This window comes from Mus caroli, unplaced genomic scaffold (genome assembly GCF_978045245.1).
Source record: "Mus caroli unplaced genomic scaffold, Mus_caroli_1 scaffold_7, whole genome shotgun sequence".
Taxonomy (NCBI): Eukaryota; Metazoa; Chordata; class Mammalia; order Rodentia; family Muridae; genus Mus; species Mus caroli.
The window spans coordinates 143,248,367-143,268,094 of record NW_028227262.1 but is presented as its reverse complement, the minus strand read 5'-3'; the positions used below and the strand labels follow the sequence as shown (position 1 = coordinate 143,268,094).

Below are 19,728 nucleotides of genomic sequence, written 5' to 3'. Positions count from 1 at the left end.
TTTTGACCAAAGCCAGCATTCATTTTCACCTCCACTTCCTGGTCATCACATTTCAAAAGGGTTGTCAAGGGTCTCTGGTTCTAACACAGGGCCTGGCACGCTCACTCGCTCACTCACTCACTCACTCGCTCACTCACTCACTCACTCACTCACTACTGTGCATGCTGATTATGTGCAGGGTAGGAACAAAGCCTTTTCCTAACCAGTGAGTGAGGTGTGGTTAGAAACGCCCCAGCACTTCTCTCAACTCCTCGCTCTGTCTGAGAACACCATGAAAGAGACTGGGAACTTCCCAGGGTAAGAAGGACAGCTCAGTCCAAACAGATTTTGTTTAGAGTCATAAGAAACAGACAAGAGTGGCCATCCCGTTTGTGAGGCACCTGCTTGGTCTCACCTACAAGTCATTCAGATGCCAGCAGTGATGACTTCAGCTGTGGAAATGACCTGTGAATACACGTTCGCACATTTGGGCTAAGATTACACTTAGAGTGCTTCCTGATGTGATATTTCATTCTAAAAATGGAGCAGTGTGCTGTGTGGCTTCTACAGCGAACAGTGCATTCAGGTTGGGTTATTTTTACAGCCAACTGGATGAAAAGGTGCAACGGATGTGCTAGGAAAATGAACTTCAAGTTTCGAGAAGCAATTGTGTTTTTATCATTTCTGTTCCAGAATTTAATGTAGACAAAGCAAACTAATATTTCTGTAATGCACATGTACTTCAGGAAGGAAAACACTTGAGGGAATGAAATTTAAAAAAAAAAAAAGGTTAATATGTGTGTATATTTGTGTGAGTGTGTAGCGTGATTTTTACACAAAATATTATTAGCATATTAGCAAGAAGAATATTACAAAATGCCTTAGGCATAATCTGCATATTTAAATGCCTGTGAAGACAAACCTTCATATGGAAAATCATGTTTTACCATTTAAGTATTTTACGTTGGTTTCAGTTCCATGAAAGAGGCCAAACATAGTTTAACTGCTAGAATAATTTTGTTTAGTAGAAACATTTAGGTTTGAGTAAATTTAGTTTTTATACAATAGAGATGTGGTTTTATATAACATGCATGGTTGCCAGTTTCAACCTGTGTCTGGCCACTATTTGAACTTGATGTTCCAGAATCTAAACTGAGGTGGCTTCTTAAGCATCTTGCTAATATTACTACATGAAACAATGCAAAAACCTGGGCCTATTTTCCTGTTCTGATGCATGAGTCCTATACAGTGCTATCAATAAAATTGTTATGCAGGCCATCAAATGTTAATATTTTTGCTGCATGAAGAAATAGTATAGTCTTATGCTTGTGTGTGGGGGTGGGTGGGGGGTCCTCATCTGTTTGTGAGCAGAATGCTGCTGGCTTGGCTAAGTTTTTTCTTCAAGTGTTTAATGTCATACAGAGGTCAGAGGTGCTTTAGTTTGTAACTCTCTCAGCTTTATTTTCTGAGAGAAAAAATCACGCTCTCTTGATTGAGTTCCTATCTCTCCTCCAGCTTTCGTTACATAGTTCTTTTTGGAAACATTAGCTCTGGTACCAGGAGAAGGAAAGGAAATATGGACCTGTTCTTTTACTTAAATGATACCAACCCTCTTGCCTGCTTATGCTGTTGGTTACCTATTTTGAATCTTTTAGTTTGGGGGTCTCATTTCCCCAGGGAAGTATTATCTTTAATGGAAGACAAAATGAAGACTAGTGAAATCCGAGAGAAGATCTCAGCATAAGGAAACTGGTCTGAGCTAAGGGTAATGATGTCACTCGGTATTATTGTGAATTTGTGTCATTGATGCAAGAGAAATTTAGATTCATTTCAGTAACTAGGGGAGTGTCTCTATTTCACTATTCCATAAAGTACTCATATGTCTGAATGAAACTCTCACTGGAGAAGCATTTCTGATAACGAACTGAATGCTTTCCCACCTGGACATCAGTGTCAGAATTATATTTTTTGAAACGTTTGACCTTAGTACTAGAAGTCACTTAAGAGCATACTTTATAGAACGGCACTGCCACTCTCCAGTCAGTTTTCTTGGACAGATAGTATCGGAGACTATCATTTCCTCTAATAAAACCTTAAAGGTTCTAATCATCTGGCTGTGTATAGTGAGAAATTTTCTAGTTGTAGACATAATTTGAACACTTACTTTCTTCTTCCTCTCTCTCTCTCTCTCTCTCTCTCTCTCTCTCTCTCTCTCTCTCTCTCTCTCTCTCTCTCTGTGTGTCTCTCTTTACTTTTAATAATGTATATTGATTGAGTTGATTGTGTTCTTAATGTCTTAATGTGTATGGGACATATGGATATCATGTGTGGGATACCATGTGTGGTCCTAGTATGTAGATGGATTGGTCATACCATTTTACAGGGTGAAACAACAAGAAAATTCTTGTAATATAGAAATCAATTGCCTATGTGCTCCTTCAGCACTCTACTCAGTCATGTGCTGTTCATCTTCAGATTTTTTTTTTGTATTTCAAACAATAATAATTCTTTTTGTTATCTTTAAACAACAAATTTGGGATGCTATGTAGTGCAATCACAATCTTTATTGCAGCTAAGAAAAATTCTTATGCAAAATTTCTACACAAGGGTATGTTAGTTCCTCTTCATTGAACGGCAGACAGCAAAAGACACCATTTGGGAAGTGTCATAGAACTCCCCCTCTGGCAGATCAATATAGCTTATCAATTCAATGGTGAAATTGCATAACATTGGCAGAGGTACTTGCTGCTTTTGTAGTCCTGGTAGGATTTTACTCCCCCATGCCTCAACCCCTACATCCTGCTTGTCCTTCTATAAAATGGAAATAATTTGCTTGCATACATAGGGTAAATTTACCATACCTAAGACTGCTCTGAGGTATGAGTTAATATATGTGAAGTACTTAGAATAGAACCTTTGCTCAGTGCTAGTTAGTCCTGCAGTTACTCATAGCCATCAACACAGACTCTGCTGGAAATGCTCAACCGTGACCTTCTATAGGAAAGGCTCTGTGCATATGTAAGCTATTTTTTCTCCATGTGTATTGACTCATTAATGGCTCTTTAGGAAACAAATCGATAGCTTCGGCTAGAAAGAAAGTGCCATAGTCATTCTGAAATCATGGTTAATAATGCAGCCTTTATTTGCTGAGTTCACTGTAGGACCCAAGAACAAAGAGAGCTCCTTACTATGAGTGCTTTAATGTGGCCTCTGGGATTGTTTACTTAACACACATTTTAAAGGTTTTATGCATTCCCTGAGTGATGTCCCTGCTAAGGAGTGAAGCTGTAGGTTAAGTTCCAGACTTCAGTCCCCCTGCCCCCCAATTCTCACAGTATTTGGTTTCCTTTGCATTCTTTGGTGAGGAACGATTGTTCTGATAACAAGGAGTATAAGATACAAGAGATTATCTTGCTTATCATTTCTCTGTTGATTTGCTTTGCAGCTTGCAGTTCCCCACAATGATGAATGGACAAGGTTTGCCCGGACCCTGGTGGAGATCCGTGCCAACAGGGCTGACAGCGAGGAGGAAGGGGCTGTTGAGTTAGCTGCCTAGATGTGAGATGAGTCTGCCCACTCTGGTGCCCATCCTTCCATGCTAGAACTCAGTCTGCAGTCAAGGCCCCCGTGCAGTGTTTGGCGTCCTTTCTGTATCAGTATCCCCGTGGCATATTGGGTGCCATATTGTGCAGTGTTTCCCCATATTCTCCACGTGTACCTACTGACTCAAAATCCACCCCAGCGTTTCTACCTTTGTGTCCCTGTCTCAAAAACAAATGGGGGAGGGAACCCTTAGGGGTTTAGTTTTGCCTTTTAACTACTTGGTAGCTGTATTTAATAGCTGGAAACCTCTGGTTGAATTTGTGCTTACATGTACTTCTGGCGTAGTCCTATTAAATCCATATGAAGGCAGATATGATTGGGTGCAGATGTGGCGTGCCTCATGATATGGTACAGGGCCAAAGACTTGAGATGTGGTGTTTTACATGGTGATTCGCATTATGAATGGATTTACTACAAGAACATTGCTGCTCCTTATTTATTGTAACGTGCTGCATGGAACATATTTATTTGAAAGCATTAAAATAAACGATCTTAGAGCATGTGCGTAATGAGAGGACTCTATTTTCTCTGCTGCTGCTGAGGTTACATTAAGTTCCAAATAACAATTACAGTATGCCAGTTCCACTGAGAACACGGAGTCTTTAGAGGTTTGTTGCAGTGAACGGAATGAATTTTAATGCCTATTATTTCTATGCACTTTAACAATATTTCAAATATAGTTGACCATTGATACTTGTCGTCCAAGCTAGCACAGCCCTGCAAAAGTCTGTGGTTCCTAAATATGACACAAGTATTACTAATAAAATGTTCCAACTAGGTTTGTATCACTGTGGGGAAATGTTTTGCTTAGCAGAAAACCTGACATGAAGTTTGCTTTGACAAGGGATTAGAGAGATTCGTGAAGAACCATGTTAAAGACTGAACACGGCTTTTTAAAGGCCGACATGGTGGGCTTAAGTCAAGACCCCGAGATGTCTTTGTATAAGGCTTCATATGTGTATTTTTTTTTTTTACTGTTGTTTGATTTTTAGCAGTAGACAGTTCATTGCCCCTTTCACCAAAGCCTCCAAGTTTAAAAACAAACAGTCAAATGGTAGAATAAGGAGGGACAGGATGAAATAAACAAACGCAGTATGTTCTACAAATGTGTGTTTTTAAATTCACAAGACAAAATGCATTAATCACAATTAAATTAAAGACTGCCTATAGGCAGCTTTAATCGTGCTTCTCCGGGGTTATCTTATGGCTAAAGAGAGTAAATATGAATTATGGTTAAATAATTAAAAAACTCACTTATCAATAGGCTTTTGATATTTTAGGAAGAAAACTTCCATCCACACATTCTTGGTAAGGGATCCTTGAACTAATATAGTTAAAAATTATTTTTAAGGTATATATTTTCCTCCAACTGCTCTATAGTACCTACATAGTTACATTCCCTTACAAACAGAAATTAACATTTTGTAGGTAAAAATGAATGTCTTCATGTATGTGTATTTAAACTCAGTGGATAGAAGTATGAAGAAAAACATTTGAAATTGTCAGCAGATTTTCTGTTTTATTAAAGGAGAAAGTCTAATTTAGCAATATAGGGATCACTCTTTAGATGTTATGAAAATATGTCAGTGTATTTCTGCAAAGGTAAGCCAAAATACCATTACGACAATATGATGAGGCACAAGACAAAAAAATGTATCCACAAACAATGCTAAAATCTGGTGACCTGTGATCTCTCAGGACTCATACAGTAGACAGACAGAAGTGACTCCCACAAGTTGTCTTCTGACCTCCACATGTCACACACACACATACACGCACATTCACACGCACGCACACACATGCATACAAACAAATAAATGTAAACATTTTAAATTCTAAAAGCAATCTAGTAAAAAAAAAAATTGGACAAAAGGCTCTCAGGCATAGGCTGAATCATCATTAAGAGTAAACCAAAAGTCTGGGTTGTGATTGAAGACCAGTCTCTGAGTGTTGCCATGAGCGAAGCCTGTGAACGGCAACAAATCAGAGGCACACTGAGGAGCACATTTGATGAGACATGGTAGAGTCCTTATAGATCCCCTGAGACAGCCAGCCTCCCGATCATCCTCAGACCCCTCACTGAGTGGGTATCAGCCTCATGTGATTTACAGAATAAGGGGACATTATGAGGAGAATAATATTCAAGGTGGATTTTTGCTCCAGCACTCTGAGATTCTGTTGTAATCTAAAGTGCTAGCCTGGGCATGGTGGTATACAACCTTAATCCCAGCACTCAGGAGACAGGGACAGGCAGATCTCTTTGAGTTTGAGGACAGACTGGTCTACATAGTGAGTTCCAGGCCAGGGCAATAAAAAGAGATCCTGTCTCAAAACAAACAGACAAACAAACAAACAAACAAAAACAAATGACTAAACAAAAACAAACAGATAAAAATCCAAACAAAAAAAAACAAACCAACCACAACTAATAGCTGCCTCCTCTGATACATGATAATTAGCTATTTGGCTGAGCAAAAACTGTCCGTGCAACTGTAAATTTGATAGCCACTTAATCTAAGAAGTCAAGTCTCTCAGCAGTACCCACCTAAGCACTGATAGCATGGAACTCCCCAGAGTCACTGGTAATGAGTTCCATTAGGAGGCCAAAGAAGGGAGAGTCTTATGTCCATGGCTGATCTCAGCAGAATGCTCACTGCTTTTCCCTCAGACCTCTTTCTAGCTAGAATTCGTTTTGGAAGACACTTCCTACTTTGAGAGTAGGGCTTTCTTCCTCAGTTGACCCTCTCAGGGAGCACCATTATAGTCACTCTGGGTGATGTGTCCCCTGGGTAATTTTAAATCTCATTGAGTATCAACAGATTCTCATATGTGCCACTAGTCATATGACGCTAAGAGATGAATTCAAAGATGATTTAGGGACCTGTTACTTCAGTGAGCCTGCTGATATTTGCTCCAACATAAAGGAAAAACTGCTGATATTTAAAACTCTCATCATGTAGAAGAAAACCCAGCATGTGCTAGGTTATTTGGGACTTCAAAGCCAACACATTCTATGTCTGTAGTCCACATGCTAGGTGGAAGGCAAGGCTTTTGGTGAACAAAATATGCAATGAGCACTAAGCTTAGGCAATACAGCCACAGATGTTAGTGATGCAAACATTAATGATGAGGAGAGACAGTGTGATACTGTTGGAATACCATGCATCATCAGCACCAGGTCCTGTAGAAAAGGATTCCCTTGCCCTAGGATAAGAGCATGCCATGCATTTCGATGTTCTACTGTAAGTTAAGCCATATTGGCTCCACTGAACCATAGTTAGAAAGAGCTAGAGGCCATTTGTAATATAGAAATTGTGATCGGAATCAAAGAGAGCTTGAGTAACTTGCACAAGCAAGTAGCCCAGGAGTCCAGTGTCACTCAACAGAATTTCACCAGTGCCTCTACCCCATGCTTGTACACACGGTCATGGGTGGGGGTAGGGAAATTTCTGTATGACCAGCAGAAAGAACAGAAAAAACACCAGTGCTTGGTGTAAATATAGGCTGGCTCAGTTCATGGGAGAAAGTTAGACATGGATGACAGCCACATATTAAAGCCGTCTTCTGGACTTTGAAAGACAGTACAGAGAAAAAACTCTTTTCATAAATCAGAGATTTGGGCTGTACAACCTGCCATCCACAAACATGAACCTATGGGGGCAATTCCACATTCAAGCCACTTTGAGTGAGCTGAGAACGGGCCAGGAATTCACGTGCCTATGGCCAGTCTACTTCTAGCTCTGTTTCTGCAGTAGCTCTCACCCCTTACCTTTCAGTCTGTCTCTTTTCAGAATAGCTACAAGAGCTGTGTTGTTCAAACACAGAAGTCACCAGAACACACAGCGGGAAGGTCCAAATCCTTATCATGGTCTATATTCCTAGATTATTTGACTTTGACCTCAAGTGTTTGTTACATTTTTCCTTGTTGTGATGAAACACTTGAACAAAACAACCCAAGGGTAGGTTTATTTTAGCTCCTGGTTGAAGAGACACAGTCTCTCCCCATGAGAGGGAAGGTTGTGGAAGTGTGAGGTGACTGCTTCACATGGTCTAAAGTCAGGAAGCAAAGAGTGGGTCTAGCTATCCAAACTCATGGCCAGCTTCAATACCTACCACCGCCAGAGGCTCTCCCGCTCCTGAAGTTTCTACAACCTTCCAAAACAGCACCAGCAGCTGGTGACCAAATGTTTGAACACATGACCCTCTGGGGAACATCTCACAACTGAACCAGGTCCTCTATGGTCTTATCCCTGAGTGACCTTTACGACCCCACTCAAGTTGCATGGGTCTGTTCATTCTTACACACAACCAGTCACTGAGCCTCTGCAGCAACTGTTGAGAACATTGAACTTTCACGCACATGTCCTGAAGATCCACCCTTTCATCAAGGTCATTCTTCTGACTGACTGAGTTTTCAATTAACTTTTTAATCTGTGAGAGCCGCATGCCCCTTGTGGCCTAAGGTCAACGTCAATGTGAAAAGCTACAGCCTGGAAGAGCAATAATAGCAAAAATAATAAAATGCACCTGCTATTCCTCATCAGTGACAGAATTAAAATAAGAAAAGAATGATCTTTTTCTTTTTACAGTTCAGTGGATAAAGTGTATAAATATCAAGAATTTGATTGTTGACTTTTTAAAGTTAAAGATTATTAAAATACTTATTCTTGTGAGTACAAGCATTTGACTGCATATATGTGTATGTACCATGTGCATATCTGGTGCCTATAGAGGGCAGAAGAGACCTAGAACTGGAGGCTCACAGACTGTTGTGAACCACAATTTGGGTGCTGTGAGCCTAAGGTAGGTCCTCTGCAAAAGCAGCAGATGCTCAGAACCACCCAGTCACCTCTCCAGAACAACACTCTCCTCAGAACCACCCAGTCACCTCTCCAGAGCAACCCTCCCCTCCTCAGAACCACCCAGTCAGTCACCTCTCCAGAACAACCCTCTCCTCCTCAGAACCACCCAGTCACCTCTCCAGAACAACCCTCTCCTCCTCAGAACCACCCAGTCACCTCTCCAGAACAACACTCTCCTCCTCAGAACCACCCAGTCAGTCACCTCTCCAGAACAACCCTCTCCTCAGAACCACCCAGTCAGTCACCTCTCCAGAACAACCCTCTCCTCCTCTTAGTTTTTTTGAAGATAGGGTCTCTCTATGTAACCCTGGCTTCTTGGGCACTCACTATGCAAAACAGTCTAACCTCCACATTTAACCTCTCCAGCATTCATCTGCCTCTTAATTGCTGGGATTAATGCTTGGCTTTATTCAACAACTTTTTTTGAGGGGGGTGGGGTGGGGTTCGAGACAGGGTTTCTCTGTGTAGCCCTGGCTGTCCTGGCACTCACTCTGTAGACTAGGCTGGCCTCGAACTCAGAAATCCACCTGCCTCTGCCTCCCAAGTGCTGGGATTAAAGGTTGTGCCACCACCGCCCTGCATTCAACAACTTTTAACAGTTATATTTGAAATGTTTAAAAGGCCAAGGCATGGTTTTGGATCTGGTTACCTTTTCATTTGTACTTACATACTTTGAAGTTGTTACTAGATACATAGGTTATTTCTCTTGGTAAACTGACCTGTTCATCTGACATATGAGGACTGAGCTCAGTGCCTTGTGCAAGGCAAGGACAGAGCAGGCCAACCCTTAACCCTTTCACGTTTACATTAGTTACTTGGGTTAGTGTTCTGTCATTTCAGCCGAAGGGCTCACTGTAGTGCTTGCTACTTTGCTTTACCTCTATGCGATTGCCAGTTTCGTCTTTATCTCTGGGGAATGTTTTTCTTTTATCAAAAATGGATCTTTCACCGAGAGATTTTTTTTTTCTTTCAGAACTTGAAATATCTCAGACAAGGCTGCAGAGATGGAGCAATTCATAAAGTGCACAAGTGTGAGGTCATAATTTTGAGTCCCCAGAACTCATGTGAAGCTGGGCAGGGTAGTGTGTAATCCGTAGTGCTCCTATGGTAAGTTAGGAAGCAGAGACAGAAGAAACCTGGCTAAGCTCACAGGTCAGATAACCTGGCATAGAGAATAACAAAACAGAAAAAGCAAGGTTGTCCAGGGGCCTGCAGCCACATCCACATAAGCACATGCACACAGAGGTTGTGTGGGGTAGGGGCTGGAGGGTAAAGGTCTCAGCCCACTGCCTTCTGCCCACCGCAGTTCCTCTTCTTTCTTTACATTACTTACAATTGTTGTTCTATTATAAATAGGTTTTGTTGCTAGTTCCACAACTATGTTTTGGGGTCTTTCTATTATTTCTTTTTTACTTAGTTGTGGCTTTTTTGTCTTTAAGATTTTAAAATACTTGTATTCCTTTAGTTATTGCTTTTGTGTTCTGACAGTTAATGCTTGGAGTAGGTGAAGTCTTTGTGAGGCTCATGTTTTTTGGATCATTAGGAACAGTGTAGCGACTGTTAGCAGCAGCCTAATTTAGCTGTTCACCTGACACTCTTCTGAGATGTCTACTTGGTGTGCTATGTAGGCTGAGGACTTTCCTGTTGCTCTCAGAGCTGAAATTCCTTCTCCTCAGGACCTCCAGAATTTTCATTCTTTCTTGGTTTCAGTGATTCTCTCCGAGTCTCCCAAAGGTTCTTTTCACATAGAGCTGGATTAGTACTTGGCCCAAAGCTGGAGCCCTCAGCTAGGATGGGCTCCTTTGTCTTACAGATTCTAGCTAACTTGGTCTCTTTGATTTCTATCTGTTCAAACAGTCAGGGGAAACTCGGGGGGTCTCTGAAGATCTGCTATTCTGCACCTCAAGTAGAAACTGCCTCAGGTGACAACCTAAGGCAGTGATAGTCTCACACCCCAAACATGGCCCCTTTCTTTCCCCAATACCAGCTGCTTGAGGAACCCTGGGTTCCATAGTTCTGTTACATTCAGGATTTCCCAACTGTCCCAGAAGCAGAATTTTTTTTTTTTTAAGATACAACTTTTCAAGTAGAAAACAAAGGTGGAAAAGCTGATCAAATTTATGTTGGGGACATTGGTAACTCATAGTTATAGAATTAAAAAAGTATATACAAACACTTTACAGATGAAAAATATAAGATATCAGTGAGGACATAGTGATGCCAAATATTACCATAAAGCAGCCAGATATGCATGGAGAGGATTAAGAGATGTAGTCATTCAACGGAGACTCTTCGTAAATTAAATGCAAGGAGAAAAAAATGTGAGCCTTAACTTCAAAGGGGCAAAGCTGATGTCTTCTCTGGACCCACAGTCACAGGCCAACTAAAGACAAAGGAAAAGAAGGTTGCAGACTTTCTGAATGGATAAAGGTTTGGGTTAAGCTCAACCTGCTTTTGTAGTAAAGAGGCTCCCAGTGCCCAGTAGGGCAGGACAGAGCCCCAACTGAATGAGAAAGAGAGGCTGGGCTGCCATAGCAACAGAACTGGCCAAACTTCTCTCTGCAGAAAAAAAATAAATACCCGGGCCCTGCTACTGATGTCAGTGGCTTCTCTTCTTCCTCCTTCTCCTCCTCTGACTTTCTGATTTTATGAAAGCAGAGCATCAGCCTGATATAACAATGAGACTCTCCCAAATGACAAACTTTATCATAAGAGGCAGATTCTTAAAGGCTGGAGAGACAGCTCAGAGGCCGAGCACTATGGCTCTTGCAGAGGAGATGGGTTTGCCTCTCAGCACTGACTTGGTGACTGGATGGTGACTGAAAACTATTACTTCCTATTCCAGGGGACCTGATGCCCTCTTCCAGCCTCTGATGGCACTTGGAGTATATATGTCACACAGACACAAATTCAGGCAAATAAATTAAAACATGTTTCAAAAGCAACCATAGATGAAGCGATTAACTAGTGGAAGACATACATTCTCAGAATATAATAGCACACATCAAATTGTGTAGCACTTAAGTGGCAAATTCTGCTTCAGAACAGAAGTATATAGTCTGAATAAAACCATGACATTTCGATGTTGTTTTTTTCCAACAAGAAAGTGTTGCAAGTTTTTGGCATGGTTCATCAATAACTTGGTCACATTTGTGTGAGAATGGGTGGCACAGTGATGGTTTTAGATTTGAGGGGTCGTAGGAAACCTCTTGAGGATATCTTTCTATTAGTGGTGGTGCGACTCTCATGAGCAAAGTCATCACATCACCTCCACGTTCTGGAAACTGTCTCTAGTCCCTCCAGACACTGAGACCAAGTATCCACAGATATTTATTTTTAACATGGTTTTCCATTATTTCTAACCCTTGTCTAAAAAATGGCATTTTCTAGTTAAGAGATTTTGAAGATGATCCAGTTCTGTTTGCTTCATATCACATTGCACTCTAACTTTTTGTAAACTTACCTCTGCTTTTTCCACATTACCTTCCAACTTTACTCCCGTGGGGCAAATGCTTCAAGTTTACCTCAATCCTCTTTACTGACTTTAATAGGCTGTAAAATTGTTTAAGAGGAACCTCAAAAGATTGCCTCAGGATTCACCTGGTCCTCAAGTCCTGGAGTTCTTTGAGGGAGCAAATGTACTTGGTAAGATAAACAATCAGAGGTCATGCTTCCCCCTTCCTCAAAGGTGGGTACGGTTCCTCCGAAAGTGAAAATTGACCACCCTGGGCACACTGTCCTAAGGCCTCTCTGCACTGAGTTTTACAAAGAAACCTTTCTAGTGGAGGGTGGGCTTTTAGGAAACCAGACTCAAACCTGAGCTCTTTCACTGTGGTGCCTAAGCAATAAGACACTTATTGCTGGTCTCAGTCTCCTCATTTTTAACATGGAAAAAAAAAAAAGGATACCTCTTCAAGGACCAGGAAGACTTAATAAGATCGTGTCTGGCGTGTGACGGCTCCTGTTTAATAAGTCCTTACAAATCCGAGAACCCTATCCTTTAAGAGGAGTGTGCAGGGGACCATTGCAAGAGCTTAGGCTGGCAGAGCTAAGGCTGAGCTTTGGGCAGAGGAATGGGATATGTGCTTTTAGTGTTGTTTACTCTCGACTTGTTTTTCCCTATCTTATTGTACAAGTCTGTTCTGAGAATTTGCATCAACTTTAACCTCACCGTCTTAACTCTTCCACCCTTGTAGAGTGTCCCACCAAAACAACTGAGGCACCAAAGCCTTGGTGGCCAGACCAGAGTAAAGGGAGGTGTGTCTATGACCCAGAAGTCAGCTTGAGACCAGCACAATTGCTGTGTCTTCCTAATTTTCCTCCAAGAGTTATTCAAGGGGACTGTGGTTTTGCCTTAAGCAAAACCCCTTTAACATCCCAGCATCTCAAAGCAAACAACATTATTTTATTAGGTGCCTACCCCAGCAGATGAAAGCACGTGTTCCATCTGTGCTCTTCTCGGGCAATTAGTGCATTAGCTAAAGACAAACCTCCCTGAAAAGAAAACCACTGTTCTCAGCAGCCTCCGATAGACTTGGGAAACAGAGAGCAAGCTTCACATGTGTATTCACTGATAAGAGAAATGATTCACAACTCACCTCAAGCCCAAAGTAACATTCAACATGAAGGAGAAGATTTTTTAAAACAACAGTTTAATTTTCACAATGACCAGGGAATTTAAATTCATCTTTGAGCTCATGCCATTCTTCCTGGCTCACAGAAACAAATTATTAATAATTAAACCCCAATTTACAGCTATGTTGATTTAATAAAAGATTGACTTGTGATTAGCAGCAGAAAGGCCCTATCAGGGACAGTGTGGAAGTCCGTCTGATAGCACAGCCTGTGTCCTCAGCCTGATGTCACAAGACTGTATTTCCAGGTATTTGGTAGGTTGAGAGGGGTAGATTAACAGTTTCAGTGTGCTTGAGCAACTTGTAAAGGCCATGAGTCAAAATTTTAAAAAAGTCAAAAGGGCTGCGGTTACCACTCAGTAATGTAACATTTTATCCAAGGCCAGAGGGTTTAATTCTTTAGTATCATAAAAACCACCAAAAAATAAGAGACGGCGGAGGAAAAAAACATTTATTAAAAATTCACCCATTCAACTGTTCCTTCATGCATACTTCAAAATGATAACTTCAAATGTTAGTGGTCTAGAATGGCCTCTCTCTTACAGAAAGCCCTGTTTAGGTTTCAAGGGAGAGGCTGCCACTGTTGAGAAAAACACACATGAGGATGTTGGTAGGTATCCGAGACAGGAAAAAGCAGGCAAGTCTGTAAGTACATTTTGTCTTAATACCAAAGGCCAAACCTTTGGGAGAAAACTGTGTCCCATCTGCCTCCCCTCCCCCAGGTAAGACAAAAGGCACACACGCCTTTGTGGAAGACGCTCGTGGAAAGAACATTTTAGAAAGTTCTGGAAAAATCCACATCCTGAAAGCATTTGATTACCCAGAATTGAAAATGGGATTTTACTCAGTGGCAAGAGTACAAATTCATCCCTACAAGTCTGGCTTCTGCGGTCAGAGGCACACGAGGGTTTGGAGGGAAGGTTAATTTGGAAGGCAGATAAACTGGAGCCTAAGACAGATTCAACAAATATTATCACTGAAGTGCCCCCATCATAGCACCTGAAGCGTCCCGACATGCCGTGCATTCTGAATACACAGTCTGAGGAGGCTACAAACAGTTTCAAGCGCAATTTGTTCCTCGGTTTTTATTCCCTGCACACCGAGTTATGTGCCGCTAAACATTTCCAGAAGACTGTCAAAACGTAAGCGTCCCGAGGTTTACACAGGCCACACCATTAAATAACATATACGCACAAAGATTTAAACATTGTTTTCCAGCAATGCTAAATATTTTCGCTAAGTAAAAACTGAAGCTTGAAATGCAATAAGCATTTAAACGACTCTTTTCTCTGTGCCAGAATTCTTACTTTTCCCTGTGCGACCCTGGCTGCTGGGATTAAGGCGACCCCAGGGAGCTCGGCAAATGGTTGTGGGTTATGAGGTGCAGCAGGGGCTTGGCGACAGCGCGCCACCCAGCTTCAAGAAACCCAGCCACGACTGGAACCCAAGAACCAGTGTGTTCACTCTGTGGTCAGCTTTGCATTTTCTCTTCTCCCTGGAAAAAAATTAAAAAGGCTGCTACGAAAAGCAGGCCTGTCTCCCCCGCCTTCCAAGCAATCACTGGCTGAGCCAAGCACAGAGCGGCAGGGCTCCAGGGCTCCAGGGAAGGCATGGAAGCACACAGGAGCGACATGCCTACTGGGCCTTTCCCCTAAAGAGGGACACCGTCCAAGGACTTAGTGTAGCAATGACAGGAGCCACACCGCTCCAAACACACTGTGCTGTCACTCTGGGGAGAAGAAAAACCCAGAACAAATTTTACGTGGTTCTTACCGCATGGTGATTGCAGGCCAATTCTAGGCCTGTTACAGGCATGCCACCCACTGAGCAGAAGTCATGGAAATTAGGCCTCCTTCAAAGGCTCTCAAGTCACTGCCTCACGAGCAGAAAAAGTCAAGGATTTCAAAGAAACACGACAGTGTGATCCTATCTCCTATTGGCTCTTGGGCCTCTCCTGGCTTCTTCTTCTTCTTCCTCTCCCCCTCTTCCTCCTCCTTCTTGTTTCTCATTCGTTCATTCATTCATTCATTCATTCATATATTCACTTTACATCCCAGTATGAACCTCCCTCCTTCCCCATTGTGGAATCACCCTCAGTCCCAGGCAGAACCAAGATGCTCCTCCATCAAAACCAACAGCTCATAAAGGGATGAGTGGACTATATGCTTTTGATGAGATCTGGGTCACTGGGTTTTTTTTTTCCATCAAAATCTGATCTTTTATAAAATTTCCAACAAGTGTCAAAAGGGAGTGTGAGAACTCAGGCTTCCTTCCACACTCCCAAGCCCAAAGCTGGAACACTGGGTTTTATACCATCCTCAAACTGATACCTGGTCTTCGAGGTTGCTATGTAGTAAATACCACGTTTGTCCCATTTCTGGTAAAGATCCACACCTTTACCAGGCATGCAGATCAAAAACTTGTGAGTGATGCTGAAGATTTCCAGCTTTGATTTAACTGCAGGGGCAGGGATGGAAACCTTCAGGGAAGAACACTCACAAACCCTACTGATCTACTGATCAATCAGCATCACCTTGGGGTGATGAGTGCTGTTGACAGTAATCACAATTCCTAAGATTAGCTTCTTTTCCCAAGTCATCACAATGAGAAGGGCTGGATACAGCGAAATTTGCTTCTGGTATAACCCAGTAGTAACTTACATTACAGGTATCATAGCACAGTTCTTATGGCCAACTTCCCCTGTGGCTTTATGTTACTTTAATCATCATGAGAAGAAATTGTAGCAAGTTGGGCTGGGGAGATGGCCCTGTCAATAAGGTGTCCACTGTTCAAGCTTGGGACCGGAGTTTGGATCCATCATTCACACAGAAATAAATCCAGGGCAGAGGCACTCACATGTTACTCAAGAACAGGTGGTATGTTTGGGATAAGGCACAGGTGGATCTCTGGAGCTCATTGGCCAGTTAGGTCGCCAAACTTACAAGCTTTAATTCCACCAGAGCCTCTCAGTAATTAAAATGGCAAGAGCAAGGAAGCCATCCAGTGCTAAACCCTGGTTTCCATACATAGATGCATACATGTGCACTCACACCCAAGCACTTACAGATAAATGTACTCCCCCATGAGCCCACACGCTTCCCAAACACACAAATTGTCTTAAGTATTAAAGATGTTTAGGGTGAGCTGGAGAGATGGCTCAGAGTGTTAAGAGCACTGACTGTTCTTCCAGAAGTCCTGAGTTCAATTCCCAGCAACTACATGGTGGCTCACAAACATCTGTACTGTGATTTGATGCCTCCTTTTGGTGGCTGGAGAGATGGCTCAGCAGTTAAGGACACTAACTGTTCTTTCAGAGGTCCTGAGTTCAATTCTCACCACAACCTTCTGTAATGGGATCTGATGCCCTCTTCTGATGTGTCTGAAGACAGATACAGTGTACTCATAAATAAAATAAATAAATCTTAAAAAACAACAACAAAAAAATAATGGTTTGGGTGAGTGTATCTGTCCAGTTGTTCTTTCTTTACTCAGAGTGAAATATATGTTCTCCTACTCATTCTGAACCATGAAAATGAGCCCACACATTACTCTGAAAGCCAGCTTCAATGGGAACACAATGTCCCCAAACGTGGCATGAAGAGTTTTAAGAGTCCACTAATGACAATATTTTTGACATTTATCATGGAAACACATAAGAGCAAGCAATCAACAGCTTTAAAAATAGTTTATTTTTCCCTTCACAAACACACAAGCCTCTGACCATGATACAAGGCTCCCCAAATCAATTATAAACTTAGAGTATATCTGTCTGCCATGATTCAAGAGAAAGTTGATTTTTAAGGCAAATGGGTGCCAACCATGGGGACTCGAGGAGGGTGGTACCAGCAAAAAGGGGTGTCCGTTATTCTTACAGTGTCTGTTAAAATTGGAATCAGCATGTGTTCATCATATACATATTTATTTCAAATCAGTACACTCAGGAGCAGAATTGTGTTTCTTCTGTCTCTATAATAAAAAGGCCAAAAGCACTGCCTTAACATTCGAGACTTTTCCCTAGTAGACTTGCTATAGTAAGAGAATACGATTGCTAAACATCCTGAATGTGGTTTTCATTATGAAAAAACATGTTTCACATAAAACCTTCATAATATAATCCAGAGGCCAAATTTGTGCATGTTTAAAATTTGAGTCCAGGCTAGATATTTGGGTTTTTTTCCTTTCCAGTGTTTTTCATTTTTATAAATATATACCTTGCTTTCTACTACTTTAAACATACTCAGAAGTCTTTTGGAAACCATGGCCGCCTTTCAGTAGCATTAGTGAGACCGTCATCCAGGTAGGAGACCTCCTTAATTTCCCTTCAGACTTACTCCACATCAAGTTAGGATTGACCAAATCCCAGGATTTAAAAGATACAAACACAGGTTGTGGGCAGAGTGCCAAAGGATAATTAGGAATAATTCCCCATGATCTTGCTACAAAAACATCCAGAAAAATGAATGATTGCATTTAATATAGGAAGCATTGATCTGCATTTAAATGGGACAGATGTGGAAGGGACGGAGCCAGGCCTCAGACCCAGATGAGGCATATTGTGGTTCCAATCATTTTACAGGCACGTCCAGGTCAGTCCCTCTAGGAGTCCCCAGCAGTCACTTTTGAGGTAGATACTGATGGCTTAAAGAGAGGTAGGTAAAGTCCAAATTTGTTCTCAATCCCTGCGAATGTTGCAACGGCCAGTTTGTAGCCCCCGACGTGGTCAGGATTGGGTGCAGGCAGAGTAATCCGGGATTTAGGAACCGGCTCAGATCCCACGGGCTTCCTATGAAGAGAATAAAGGGAGTGTCAACTGACTCTTTAAAAAAAAAAACAGTAGAAACCAATAAAACCATGCAACATGAAGCAATGACTGAATTCTAGTCAACCGTGTGCTCCCTGCGAAATGACCTTGTGGACGTTGTCACAGGAGGCAGTTAGCTCCCTGCACTTTTCTCAATGAGAACCGAGTATTAGAGGCTGTGGACATTTAGCAGTGAATTCGCCATGACACTTACACGCCTCCAAAATCGACATAGAACCACCGCTGCAGCAATTCATAGGTAAGCAAGGTGACACCGAACTGGGGAGAGGAACGGAAGACACGAGCTAGGACCAAGAGGGGAAGAACAGACACCATTAGAGTCTTAAGAAATTTCCCTGACACCAAAGATTAGTTAAGAACCAATTACTTCCATACCAGCAGCTCCTTTCCACAGTGCTTTGGGGCCCTCTTCTCGAAGTATCTTTCTGAAGCAGTCGGTCACACCGTTGTAAGTGGTTTGGCCAGCCCGGGCAGCCACCTGTAATCTAGTCTTGATAACATCAGCAGGGGTCACTAAAGATGCCGCAGGCATACCTGGAGCCGAGACACGATACCATGTCAGTCCACTCACATTCTCACTATATAAAAATAACTGTGCTTTGAACTGCTGGCCGTGGAAAGAAAGTTAAGCAGCCAGTGCAATAAAATGCCTATTTTGCTGTCCTCTGGAGAGCACAACGTGACAGTACTGTCTGCAACAACCCCCCCACCTTCATTTGTTGTTTCTATTCTTAAATACATAAATATTTTTAAGCAATTATTTATCCGTAACACTATTTCAAGTGGTTGAGAACAAACAGAGAAAGTGGTTTTCAAAAAAAAAATTTATTTTTTTATTTTTTTGCTTTCCTGTTGAAATCAGAACCTCACGAAGTTATTAGGTCTGATTTTTCAGAGGCGAAGCTTATTATGTGTTTCCTCTTCATGGTTTCCTGGCTGCTGGCAGCCACAGGATGCTGCTTTCCCTCACACATCCCGCTACCCTGTACAACAAAACCCCAACCTCTCCTACCAGAAGGCTGTACTGATGGCTAAGCAAACACCAGGAGCCTGTTTGTGACTCCACACACATATTCCCCACCCCCCCTCAAATCGATACATCTAGAAAACTTTAAAACAGAAAGCTTAAAATTTATACTGGCTGGTAAATGATAAAGAACAACAACAAACAAACAAACAAATCCCTCCCAACAAGTCCCTCCCAAAATTACCTACAGTAAATTTTTTTTACAGTTGCTTTTTATCCAAAAATGGGGCAGCCCAAGTTGAGAGTTTTAAAATGGAGACCATTCAGAAGACACTGTCTCTTACGGTTTTATTACTTTTCCACTATGAACCTATTCCAAACCAAACTGGTCAGATGCAGATGCATAAATCTCCTTTGCTTTTTTTAAGGCTTAATAATTCTGTAAGAATTTCTGTCCAAACCAACATGGTCTGGCTTAGAACTCCATCTCATCCTTCAACAGACAGTTTTAAAGTCACATTGCAAGTGAGTGTGTGTGGAGGGGGAGGGGGTAACTGTGAACTACTTGCTCCCATTTCTACCGGAAGAGCAGCGAGTGTCTCTTGGCCTTCCATCTCCACTCAACTCCTCTAACACTAATTCTTAGGCATAGTCATTACCCAAACACTGCCTTTTACATATGCAAAGCTCACTCTCTATCCAGTGTTCATCTAAGAAGCAGCATTGGGCTCCTATTAGCTTGGAGGGATTATTGTAATTTTGAGCCAGGAATTTATCTTCTGACATGACGAAAGGAAACACGATGCTTAGAAACCCACTGTTCACACTGGCCATTTTGCTTCACTCCCTGGTTTAAAGAGA

At 41.9% G+C, this 19,728-nt stretch overlaps 2 protein-coding genes across 9 annotated transcripts in view; one reads left to right on the top strand and one right to left on the bottom strand.

The window, feature by feature from the left end:
• Dync1i1 (dynein cytoplasmic 1 intermediate chain 1) overlaps nucleotides 1-4,621 on the top strand; it is a 311,790-nt gene extending 307,169 nt beyond the window's left edge. For 2 of the 6 annotated variants that reach the window (XM_021164407.3, XM_029478836.2), the window contains one exon: nucleotides 3,425-4,621. In XM_021164407.3, the coding sequence (XP_021020066.1) occupies nucleotides 3,425-3,535 (111 nt within the window). In that variant the 3' untranslated portion in view covers nucleotides 3,536-4,621. The remainder of the gene's footprint in view (nucleotides 1-3,424) is intronic. The other 4 variants (XM_021164410.3, XM_021164408.3, XM_021164409.3 and 1 more) reach the window with 2 other exon arrangements.
• A 12,125-nt stretch (nucleotides 4,622-16,746) lies between these two features.
• The window catches only part of Slc25a13 (solute carrier family 25 member 13), a 178,567-nt gene continuing 175,585 nt past the window's right edge, over nucleotides 16,747-19,728 (bottom strand). For all 3 annotated transcript variants that reach the window (XM_085840826.1, XM_085840824.1, XM_085840825.1), the window contains 3 exons: nucleotides 18,276-18,434; nucleotides 18,094-18,184; nucleotides 16,747-17,861 (listed from right to left, as the gene is read on the bottom strand). In XM_085840826.1, the coding sequence (XP_085696952.1) occupies nucleotides 17,675-17,861; nucleotides 18,094-18,184; nucleotides 18,276-18,434 (437 nt within the window). In that variant the 3' untranslated portion in view covers nucleotides 16,747-17,674. The remainder of the gene's footprint in view (nucleotides 17,862-18,093; nucleotides 18,185-18,275; nucleotides 18,435-19,728) is intronic.